At 38.1% G+C, this 11382-nt stretch overlaps 1 protein-coding gene across 2 annotated transcripts; it reads right to left on the bottom strand.

The window, feature by feature from the left end:
• Positions 1-2761: 2761 nt before the first annotated feature.
• Positions 2762-9390, bottom strand: denr (density-regulated protein). Of its 2 annotated transcripts, none has more exons than XM_088355648.1 (8): positions 9203-9390; positions 8228-8322; positions 7257-7276; positions 6525-6609; positions 6352-6432; positions 6158-6274; positions 4887-5026; positions 2762-3089 (listed from the first exon to the last, which is right to left on the bottom strand). In XM_088355648.1, exons 2-8 carry the CDS (start codon positions 8295-8297, stop codon positions 3045-3047), a joined length of 558 nt encoding a protein of 185 aa, XP_088211774.1. In that variant the 5' UTR covers positions 8298-8322; positions 9203-9390; the 3' UTR covers positions 2762-3044. The 2 variants fall into 2 exon arrangements, with proteins under 2 accessions (XP_088211774.1, XP_088211773.1); XM_088355647.1 differs by having other exon boundaries at positions 6352-6440; positions 6524-6609.
• Between the last annotated feature and the right edge of the window lie 1992 nt (positions 9391-11382).

An 11382-nucleotide genomic window follows, 5' to 3' on the forward strand; every position in this document is an offset into this window, starting at 1 on the left:
TCGGCTCAATAATTTCTCTGTCTTCTGGACATGATAACACTGTAAGGGATAAGACAAGACATGTGAAGTGTCTTCGGAGTCAGATTTCAGTATAAGAAATGTTAAAACCTTACACTACATAAACTCAGTACAGAGATGGGTAGAATGATATGACTTAAGTTAAAAGAAAAAAGTAGTACAGAGTATCTGTAGCAACGTCTTATTAATATTATTACTATGTTTTCTAACAACTATTTACTGTAATCAGATAGTATAATCATCATAGTCCACCGATCCATCCATGCATCCATCATCTGCAACACATATCCTCAGTAGAGTTGTAGGGTGCCAGAGCCCATCCCAGCAATCCTCAGGCAATGGGCATGGGACACCTTGAACTGGTTGCCAGGCAGTCGCAGGGCACACAGAGACAGACAACTCACGCGCTCATTCACACCTAGACCATTTGAATTGGTCTATTAACCTGACATGCATGTTTTTGGAATGTAGGAGGAAACCGGAGTGCCCGGGGGAAACCCACACAAGCACGTGGAGAACATGCAAACTCCGCACAGGAAGGCTGGTAGCTGGATTTGAACCCATGACCTCAGAACTGTGCCGCGAACACGCTAACTACTGAGCTGCCGTGCTGCCACCAAAGTCCATCTAATCAACACTAAATTAGCACTTAGTGTGTTTGGGTGCACCCTTTGTGGATACTGGTATCCATAAATCCAATACTTTGTTTCATATGGGGGGAGGAAACCATGGTATACGTGTGGGTACGGCTATATAGACTGCGCAACCTGATGGTTGTCTGGGCCACTGGTCAAATCTAAGAACTGAGGTCCCAGACAAATAAATAACTGTTTCTTAGCTGAGACAGATGCGCACTTACGTGCATGGAGAGATTAAAGTAACAGGTTCTATGTAGCCTAATGTAGTGGAGTAAGTTCCTCCCAATCTACTCAAGTGGAAGTAAAAAGTATAGTGATTTAAAACTACTCATAGAAGAACAAAATGTCCAAAATACTCAAGTTAATGTAACAGTGTAAATGTAACTCGTTACTACCCATCTCTGGCTCAGTATGGACTTTCCTCGCATTGATGATAGACAATATCAGGAATCTACGATGATGTTATCGTCTGCTATCAGGGACACGATTTTTCTTTTAGTTTTTTTCCCCTGTACAAGAAAAACATGGAAGTTTTTTTTTTCTTCTCTATTCTATTTTACCGTCTGGATTTTTGAAGAAAACAAGTAATGTCTCGGATCTGCAGACCGTTGAACACCCCAAATTTGAAAACAGAAAACAAAAAGAATGTATAAAATAGAGGGAAACCATACACGTTGACCGATGTGGTCTGCTGGGAGCACGGCGATATACAGATGATCCTTACACAGCATTATCAACACGGCCCAAAAATCCATCAGCTGCTCTATGCCATGTCTGGAGGGCATTGCCAGCTCTTGCCACCGCAGCAGAGCCTCAGGAACAGAACTACTTACTGGGGTTGACAGAATAATGAATTCTGGTGTTTACCAGAAGATTCTGAAGAGGAACGTCTTGCCATCAGTTTGTGCCCTGAAACTCAAGTTCTCTTGGATCATCCAGCAGGACAATGATCCGAAACACTCCAGCACGTTCACCTCTGAATGGTTATAAATAAAAAGTTTGAAGGTTCTGGAGTGGTCAAGTCAAACACTGGATTTAAATCCAATTGAGTTGCTGTGATGTTACCATCAACTGGGGATTCATGCTAGAAAACCCTCCAATATGGCAGGATTAAAACTATCGAACATGGTCATATCCCTATCTATCTAAAACTATCTCCAATATGGCAGGATTAAAACTATCTATCTATCTAACATGGTCATATCCCTCGAGAGGGGTGACTGGCAGCCAGACAAACACATACAAAAAAAGAAAATAAAAAAGGGGGGAAGTAGCAAAAAACACGCAAAAAATTTGTGGACCATGGCGAACCCAAATACCCAAACAAGTTAAGCAACTCGGCACCAAAGTTGGTCATACTTTCGTCCCTCCAGGTGAAACGGGACACAAGTGGCCATGCCACTCGGGTCAGGGTGACACAACACACTCTTCTGTTCAACTGCAGGGGCTGACGGCTTTCACTGGTTTACCCCTGCCACATCATACGGGTGCCCTGCCCATCCCTTAGAACGCGTCTAAACATCCCACTATCCTTTTACAACAACAGGATTAAAACTTTCAAAATATTTGTAACAAAAAGAGGCAAAAATTCCTCCACAAGGTTGTGCAACTCATTACCAATTATCGTAAACATTTGATTTCTGTTATTGCTGCCAAAGGTGGCCCAACTCTATTAGGTTCAGCAGGCTATTGCTATTTTACATAGGAACGGATAGGTTTTGATTTTTTATCTGCCCCACTAAAATCAACATTACAAAACTGCATTTTGTATTTCCTTGGGTTGTCTCTGTGTGATATTTAAATTGTTTTTGATTATGTAAAACTTTAGTGATAAATATGCAAAAAACAGAAATCAGGAAGGAGGCAATGTGAGGAAGCATGTATTTACATTACTTGAAAGTTCGTTTTAATTCTATCAGCTACAGGAATGTAATATTTTTTATATTTTAATTTCCATACAAATAAGTTGTCTTTTACATAAGATTGTTATTTTTCTTCATTTGTTAACTAGGAATCAAATCAACTTAATGTGGCGTATGAAAGAATAATGACTTCTAAACCTGCAAACGTTGAAAAGCAGAGGCAACAAATGAAGACAGAGAAGCAACCGTGAAAAGAAATCTCTTTAATGGGTTTAACAAAAGAAAAGGGGAATTTGAGCAGACACTTTTGACGGCGAAGGTGCTCGGTGGTTCTGACATGATACTGAACCTTTTGCCGAGAAACGTGAATGAAACCAAAAGACATTTCAAGCGAGTGGCCAGGTGCTGCGCAGCGTCTTATGTACAGTAAATAAAATAGGTATAAAATGACGTTAAGGTGTACATTTGGCCGAGTTTGTCGTTTCAGGTCACATCCATTTTTCAGTAAAAGTGCACATTTTGGTCTTCACTTTTTCACCTCGCCCAGATCGTCGATGCTGTCATCATCCACCTGGAACACACAATACATTTTTGAGATTTTCTTTTGGGGTTTTAGCAACAATGAGACTAAGATTCCCTCCATAGGCAGTCTCGTTTTTCATATACAGACGCTCCCCTACTTACGACCATTCGACTCAAGAAAAACGGTAGATACTAAAAAATTTTTCGGGATGTTAAAAAATATCCGGACATTGCTGTAAGTTAGATTTTGTATTGTGTGCATCTTTTCCCCGAGTACAGGACATTACTGTCTTGCTTCTTTCCGCCTCTACCGGCGTGTCAGAGCTCACCCGGCATCCACCCCGTAGAAGAAATCCGGCTTCCATTTCCTAGTTCATGTGTAAACATTCTATACTAAATCTCCAGCGTGCTAAGAACGTTGATATTTTTGTTGTTGAGATCTCGTGCATCCATTCAATATGTTTGGTGTAAAGTGTAAAGAAGAGGCGATCCGTTTTATTTAAAATGAAAGTGGAATATGGAAGCTTGATGCGGTTGAGAAAATGGTTGGATCGCTTTTTTTCGGCCACTCGAACACGGAGGAGCACCTCTTGAAGCTCATCTTCCAAAAGTCGGTTAAACTTAACTCTATCTTTATAGAGCATATCATTTCATGAAATGTTTATTTTTTTAGTACAAAACAATACAGGTTACTTATACAAGCCAAGTCAAGTCAAGTCAAATTTATTTATATAGCCCTTAATCATAAAAATGTCTCAAAGGGCTGAACAGGATTACAATGACACAATTACCTGATCTTAAATCAACCCCTTAACATCCAAAATATAGCACTGAAGCAACTTACTAACAAATTCAACTGACAAACGATCGTACGGAACCTAGCTTGTTCGCAAGTAGGGCAGCGTCTGTACTGTAATCCCTCTTTTATCGCAGCTAACAGGGACAAAAGAACCCTGCAAAATGCAAGCATCTGCATAGTAGACACCCAACCTAGGTCTAACAAAAGTGCACTATGCCAGTCCCTGCTCATGGCAATATGCGATCGCAGATAATGGATCCCGTCTGCATAAGCGCCCATCAAATTTTGGTGGACAAAACCGCAAAAAAGCCACCAGGCCCAACAAAAGTGTGCTATCGGTCCTAGCTTGCAGCATTATATGATCGGGGGATAATGGATGGAAGAGTCATTTTCAACTCGCCATGCATTGAGCGAGGGATTTTAGTAGTTTAAAACAATAAATGTCCAGGAGTTGGCCTGGATTTTTTTTATTTCTCCATTAGGAATATGGGTCATCAATGAAGTGCCTGCATACACCAGTTCTAAAAAACAGCTCACTAGTTATTTTCAGGACATTTGCATTCAAACTTGCATCGAAAAGTCATATCAAAATTGAATAGCTATCTTCATTTAAAATAATCATCAAATAAAAAAGTATGAATTTGTGTTGTATTTTTTGAATCGAAGTTTTCAAAAAATACACCACTAGCCTATGCTTCTTTGTGAAGTTTCAAAAGTCTGATCTGTGCAGCCCTTTGAGACACCTTGTGAATAAGGGTGTCACAAATAAACATGACATGACTTGACTTTGTTTGCGGTTGATTTATCATCCAGTATTAGTTTGGGTTAAGACGAGTTGCAATTTTTTACAATCAACCAGTTTAAGACCTTAGGATTACTTTCATTTGGAGTTGTTCAGAAGTTGCCATTGCAGGGAGGTAGCACATCATAGTTTATGTGTACTGCTAATTGGGTAGACAATCACTACTATTATTAAAAAAAAATTCTTGGGATTAATAATTTCGCTTTGTGGTCCAGAACAGGGATTATGTAGTATGCCATAATCACCTCAGGCCACTTGTCCTGAATGACGTCGATGATGTCGTCGGTGAAATCTCCCTGAATGATGATCTCGTCCTCGGCCGTGACAGAAGCGCCACAGGAGAATTTCTGAGCAAAGAACCGCTGAGCCTCCTTCAGCTCAATGTCTGTGGAACACAGCACAATGCTACATTTTGTTTCAATAGGTGCATGGTATAAAACAGGGGTCAGCAACCCGCGGCTCATGAGCCGCATGCTACCCTTTGCCGCTGCAGAGTGGCCTCCTGACGTGTTTCCAAAAATGCTTACTGATCTTAAAAATGGGCAACATGACAAGCAAGGTAGGTGGATGTTTTTTTTAAAGACAACAGTGGCTGGCTGGTCAGCCATGGACCCCAAACGTAAAAAGAGAAAAATAACTGCAAAGTGGTCTAACTTCAACTATTCATGTGAATTTCCTGTTCAAAAGGCTCCGATTTTATTTGTAAAAACATTTTTTGTTGCCCATTTCAGCACATTATGCCAGTCCATTTGGTTGGTTTATAGGATCCTCAAAATCAAAATGTCATGCAAAATTATTTTCTTTATGCATTTCTTAAATTTTATGAAAGCATTATTTGGAAAAAAAAAAAAAAACTTTGTATGAAATGTTTTATGAAGTTCCCCTCCCCAAAGATTTACGTTGGATATAGATATCAAGTGCTATAAGAGTCAATATGCGACACTATGATAAATTTGAAATGTAATTTCCTTGTTTTATAATCTTCCTTGGTGGGGTAAAGTTGTTGTTTTTATCGTTTTGGTTTTAAAGATGTCTTCTCTGCAAGAAAAAAAGAAAAATGTAGAAAGGGTGGGAATTTAAAGGCCTTGGGTTCAGCTTATCCCTTTTGGGCACATGTTTATGCATAATATAATTGTATCGTTGAGCTGTTATTTGTGTGCAAGTATTTTGTTTTTTTATTGGTTGATGGGTTTTTTTTCTTTTGTGCTGTGCCCAAATAAATTTAATTCAAAACATACCCGAATTCATTACCATTGTAATGAATTTAAACTTGAGGCGGTATCCTGGTGCATCATTCCCCACAAGATGTGCTGCTTCCAACTTAAGTCATTTTGATAGTAAGCTAATATAGATACATACACAGTATGTGTTGCGTTCATTATAAGGCTTAAATAAAGCTTAAATTTTTTTGCGGCTCAAGACAAATTTATTTTCTGTCTTTAATGGTCCAATACGGCGCTTTCAACTTTTTGGGTCGCCAACCCCAGGCATAAACGCATTCGTGCAGTTTACTCACCGAAAGTTGCCAGACCGCACACACGTGTCACGTATTTCTTTTTGGCTCGTGGAATTTTTGCTATCGTCACCTTCTGAGGCACGGTCTTCTTCTTCTGTTTAATCTGACCTCGTCCACCTGGAAAGTAAAACAACCTAAAAATGCAGCAGAGGACACAAATCATTTAAACCTGACTGTGTTGATACTGTTCAAACCTCTCTTCTGCTTTTTTTTCTCCTCTTCTTCGGCAGCTGCGGGGACATCTCCAGCTTGTGGGTCCTTTTTGGGGGCTTTGGCTGCCGGGCCAGTTGGACAGAAGGACACAATACAAAATTTTAAACACCAATGTTGCACAGGAATACTCAACAACAAATTTATTGACACTTACCAAGAGTCATCCGAGCAAAAACATCGGGAAAGTTCTTCTCCAGCCACTGCCGACATTTGGCTGGTTCGGGCATGTACTCACAGTACTGTCAACGCAATTGATTATAATTACTACTGTTATCTACACAGCATACAGTGCTGTGTAAAATAATTTGCCCTCATCCTGAATGATTGCATATTTATCACTCGAAAAAGGTTTCAGATCATCAAACAAATTTTAATATCACAAACCAAGGAAATACAAAATGGTGTTTTGAAACGTTGATTCAATTTCTTAGGGCACAAAATAATATATATAAAATAAAAAAATGATCTGGCCCAGAAATATAGGATGGAGTGCGTTGAAGTGCTCACACCACTCTGACTGGCCTGTTCCTTTGTTTCACATATACATGCATGATAACTCTCACGCCCAAGTGGTATCAGATAACTCAGTTCTGTGAATAATTGAATTTAAGCATAGTATTCAGTTCACATATTCTAACGTTGTTTTATCATTTGCTTTGACATCGCAAAAGGAATTCTGACCCAATGTTGAATATGCTACACCTTATTAAATTGAATAAACATTACAAAATTACACATTGTTTTTCCTTGGGTTGTCTCGGTGCAATATTAAAATAGGTTTGATGATTTGAAACCGTTGTAAGTGATAAATATGCATAATACACAGGAATTGGGCAAATACTTTGTCATGGCACTGTACATAGTACTCGATGCGTTATACACTCACCTCTGAAGGCAAAGAACACACTGTTGAGGGAAGGATGAAAACAGCATTTATCAGAATGTAAGCAAAATAGACATTGCGATTCCACCAGCACACTTAAATATCAAGTTAATTTGGCAATAGTAGAAGCAGTGAACATCTACGGGGACTGACAAAAAAATCTGAATAATTTAATGTCTAAATTTTGATAATCAAAATATCGTAATTCCTTATTACTACGCGATCCATTATCCTCTATCACATTATGCTGCGAACATGGGCCGGCAGCGGGAATCTTTGTTGGCCCAGTGGGCGTTTTTTACTATTTATTCTACCAAAAAGTGAACTGCACTCGAGGGGCCGCAATCTATTATCCCCGATTACATACAGCTGCCAGTAGTAACAGGCGCAGAGCACTTTTTTTTAGCCTGGTATCTCTTTTTGATGTTACTATATTTTTGCCTAAAAGGTACATTTGTGCGGCCGCGATCTGATATCTCCAATCCCATATGCACTGGCAAAAGGCTATTTTGTCAGGAAACCTGCTTTCAGGCATGCTTAAAATAAAATGCAGGGTTGTGGCCGCTATCTGTTATCCACTTACCCATCCCCACACACTCACACACAGATAGCAGTGTGCAAGGCACCTACTACCTGCTTATCAGGGGTATTGGGGATTCAGTGTCTTACCCAGAGACACTCACATTTCGGTGGAACCGGGAATTGTACCTGCGACCTCTTGGTCCCAAGACTAGCGTTTTACCCCAAGGTACTGCCGCCCACCAAACCATATTAATAACGTTTCATCTTAATTGAATCATGATGCACTAAAAGGAATCACACTTATTAACTGTTTCGTAACCGAATTGCAAAGTACCCTAACTTTCCCACGCCTGCTAGGAACGCTCAACTATGGAATCAAATTTAGAAATGGTTTACCATCTGTGCATACTTTAACTGCAATTGAAAAAAACACAATAAAAAACAAAACGTACCTCCACAGTAAAGAACTTTTAATGGGTACTTTGAATCAGGATCGACCGATTCATGCTCTGTCGACTCCATCTCAGTAGTTGCAATCACAAAATATCTGGGGAAAACAATAACGATAAAGTCAGTGATGCCATGCGTATTGTACTATGTGGTACTCTAAATTTCCGAACTAAATAATTTCCCCCCATTGATTTAAGATCTAGTAGCAGTACTGGCACAAGCCAATGCCTGTCAATGCCCATATGCAGGATACGCTTTACACAGAAAAATTACAGCAACCAGATAATGAAAGTGCTGTATCGGAGTCAGATGAGGTGGCTTCACCAGATACTGGAAACCAGTACTATTTGTTTCAAGTGGGGGAGCAACCTCTACCCAAAAAAAACGGCCGGGAGAGGGATAGGCGCTGACAGGCTGTATTTACCCAAAGTAAGTGGTCCCCAACGGCCCTGGCAGTTAAGGGATCCGTGGATTACCATTTGAATGGCTTTTATGTGTGGGTGTGCGCAGTAGTATTCTACTGGAAAATAGAAATAGCAACGCTGGTCTGAAAGACATCAAAGCTTTGAACATCCTTGGAATCTGTGTTTTTAATGAATAAGTACGTATATACTAAAAAAAAAATAGAACATGTTATTTGTAACTTATAAATGTACACGTATATTCTTTGCACTTTATAGTTTTACATTAGCCCCCCCTCAGTAGCGTTATTGCTATATGAGCGAGCTTTAACCGGCTACAAGCACTAGAAACATTTTCAAAAATGGAATGGTATTTGAATAAATACAAAAAAATGCAGATTACTCTCTGTGCAATGAGGAATAAGACGTTTTTATTTTTTAAATCAGTTTGTCGAGTCTAAGCATTTGCTTCCTCCAGCCTTGTGTTGAGTCACACAGCTGTCACACATAGCGCCTCGTTAGCTTAGCATGCTATCCCTAAGCCGCAAACGCAAGGCAAAAAGTCGTAAAACACACCCTGCAGAAAATCCGTCAAAAACAATTTCTTCTCGATAACGACGTTGGCATTGTTGGCGTCACAGTAGATTCAGAAAGTCATTCTTTTTAGAAGGAGTCGTCGTAGTCGGCGTACTCTGAGCACGCTTCACTCGCAGTGCTTTCCTTGCTCGTGTGATGTGAGGAGTCGCTGAATGCAATAGCGCCCCCTGTGCATTGGGGCGTGACTCGCGTGCTAAAATTGACATTGATTACAAGTCGAGTTGAATTTTCCATAACTGCTAAACAGCATCGGCCCACGCCTTCATGGGGCCCTAAACAAAATTAAATTTGGGGCCCCCTGTCACTTGTTAATTTGCCATACCTACAGGGTTGGGTAGGGTTACTTTAACTTGATCACTTTCAATTACTTTTGGATTACTCCAATACCAAATATGCTAATAAAAGACAAAGGAAACTAAATATGAATAAAATGATGACTCACAACACGTGGTAAGCTTTCTCTCCTTGCTTTGATCTCTTTGATCTCCGGCAAAACTAACATAAGATGCGACAGATACAAAATGAAAATAAATCCAAACAGCTTGCCAACCTCATTTTTGCCGTTCCATGTATTCCGTTACTCCCCAAGCCTGCACAAAATGTAGTAATTTTATTCATATTTAGTTTTTTTTGTCTTTTATTAGCATATTTGGTATTGGAGTAATCCAAAAGTAATTGAAAGTAATCAAGTTAAAGTAACCCAACCCAACCCTGCATACCTACCAGACTCATTCCATGTTCTACTCCAGGGGTGGGCAAATATTTGGAGTCCTGGGCCGCATGTAACATGTTATACTTCTTTTGAAATAGAATACTGATATCAAATTGGTTTTGAAACGACCACAATTAGAACAAAATAGTATATTAGGTGCTTGTTTTAAGCACTTCATTCAAGTATATTGTAGGGTTGTGTGAATGGGTAAGTGCGAAGCACATTGTAAAGCGCTTTCTGAGGTCTTCATTGACTTGAAAAGCACTATATGAATGCAGACCATTTACAATTTATTTCTAAAGTCGAATTTTTATTGAAATTCTGTTTTTTTGTAGCATTACTGTGGTTTTATTTGTGCACTATTTTTTTATGATTTCAGAAGTAGTTTTTATGTAGTATTTCCATAGTAGTAATTTTTTTAGTATTCATGTAGTACTTTTGTTGTATTTCAAAAGTAGATTTTTTATTGTATATCCATAGTATTTTTCTGGTATTTGTGTATTATTACAGTAGTTTTATAATTATGGTATTTTTGTAGTTTTACTGTGGTATTATTTTTTAGTATTTTTGTTCTATCTCTGTTGTATTTTATAGTATTTCCACATTAGAAAGTAAGTTGTATATCTGCAGTATTTCTATAGTATTTTTGTGAGGACAGTGTTACTGTAGTTTTATTTTTGCAGTAATTTTGTGATATTTCCATATGAGAATTTTTGTGGTATCACTGGAGGTGAAATTTGCAAAATTTCTTTTGTAATCCTCTTGTAGTTGTATGTTTTTGCACCCAAAACACGATCCAAAGTACAGCTGTTGCATAGTTGGAGAAAAATAGTATAAAATTACTACAAAAATAATACTACAGCAATGCTATATTACAAAATGCTAGTACAGAATTATTTACTCCAAAATACTACAAAAAGACAACTACCATCCGCCGTTTTAGATGGTGTTAAAATTAAAATGCATCGTTTTTAATGTTGAATTGTATCAATTAATACCAAACTTGTTATCATTAAATACATTATAAACTTTATAATTTACAGTACTGTACAATATATTGATTTTTTTTCTCATGTTCGTTTGATCCGACCTACTTTTCAAAATAAATTTATACATTTAAGACATCATATAAAAACGAGCTTGAATCATCAAATGGTTGTTATTTCACATCATTAGTATAGTTTTGAAATATTAATATGGAGATTAAGGTTAAATATATTTTCTTATTTGTCAAATTTGTACTAAAATGTTTTATTGTGAAAGTAATTCCTTTGCTCAGAATAATTGTCGGCTCTGTTATTTAAAAAGAAAGCATTAGTAGACAAAAGTAAAATAAAAATTATTTTAGTTTATTAAATTTTACGTTTATATATTTTAATTTGTTCCCTTTCAAATATCCCAGGAGTTAAGATAACAAATGTTTCTTTCAATCCAACATATTTGTCCA

Source organism: Urocampus carinirostris, chromosome 16, assembly GCF_059441175.1.
Source record: "Urocampus carinirostris isolate Australia breed hairy pipefish chromosome 16, RoL_Ucar_1.0, whole genome shotgun sequence".
Taxonomy (NCBI): Eukaryota; Metazoa; Chordata; class Actinopteri; order Syngnathiformes; family Syngnathidae; genus Urocampus; species Urocampus carinirostris.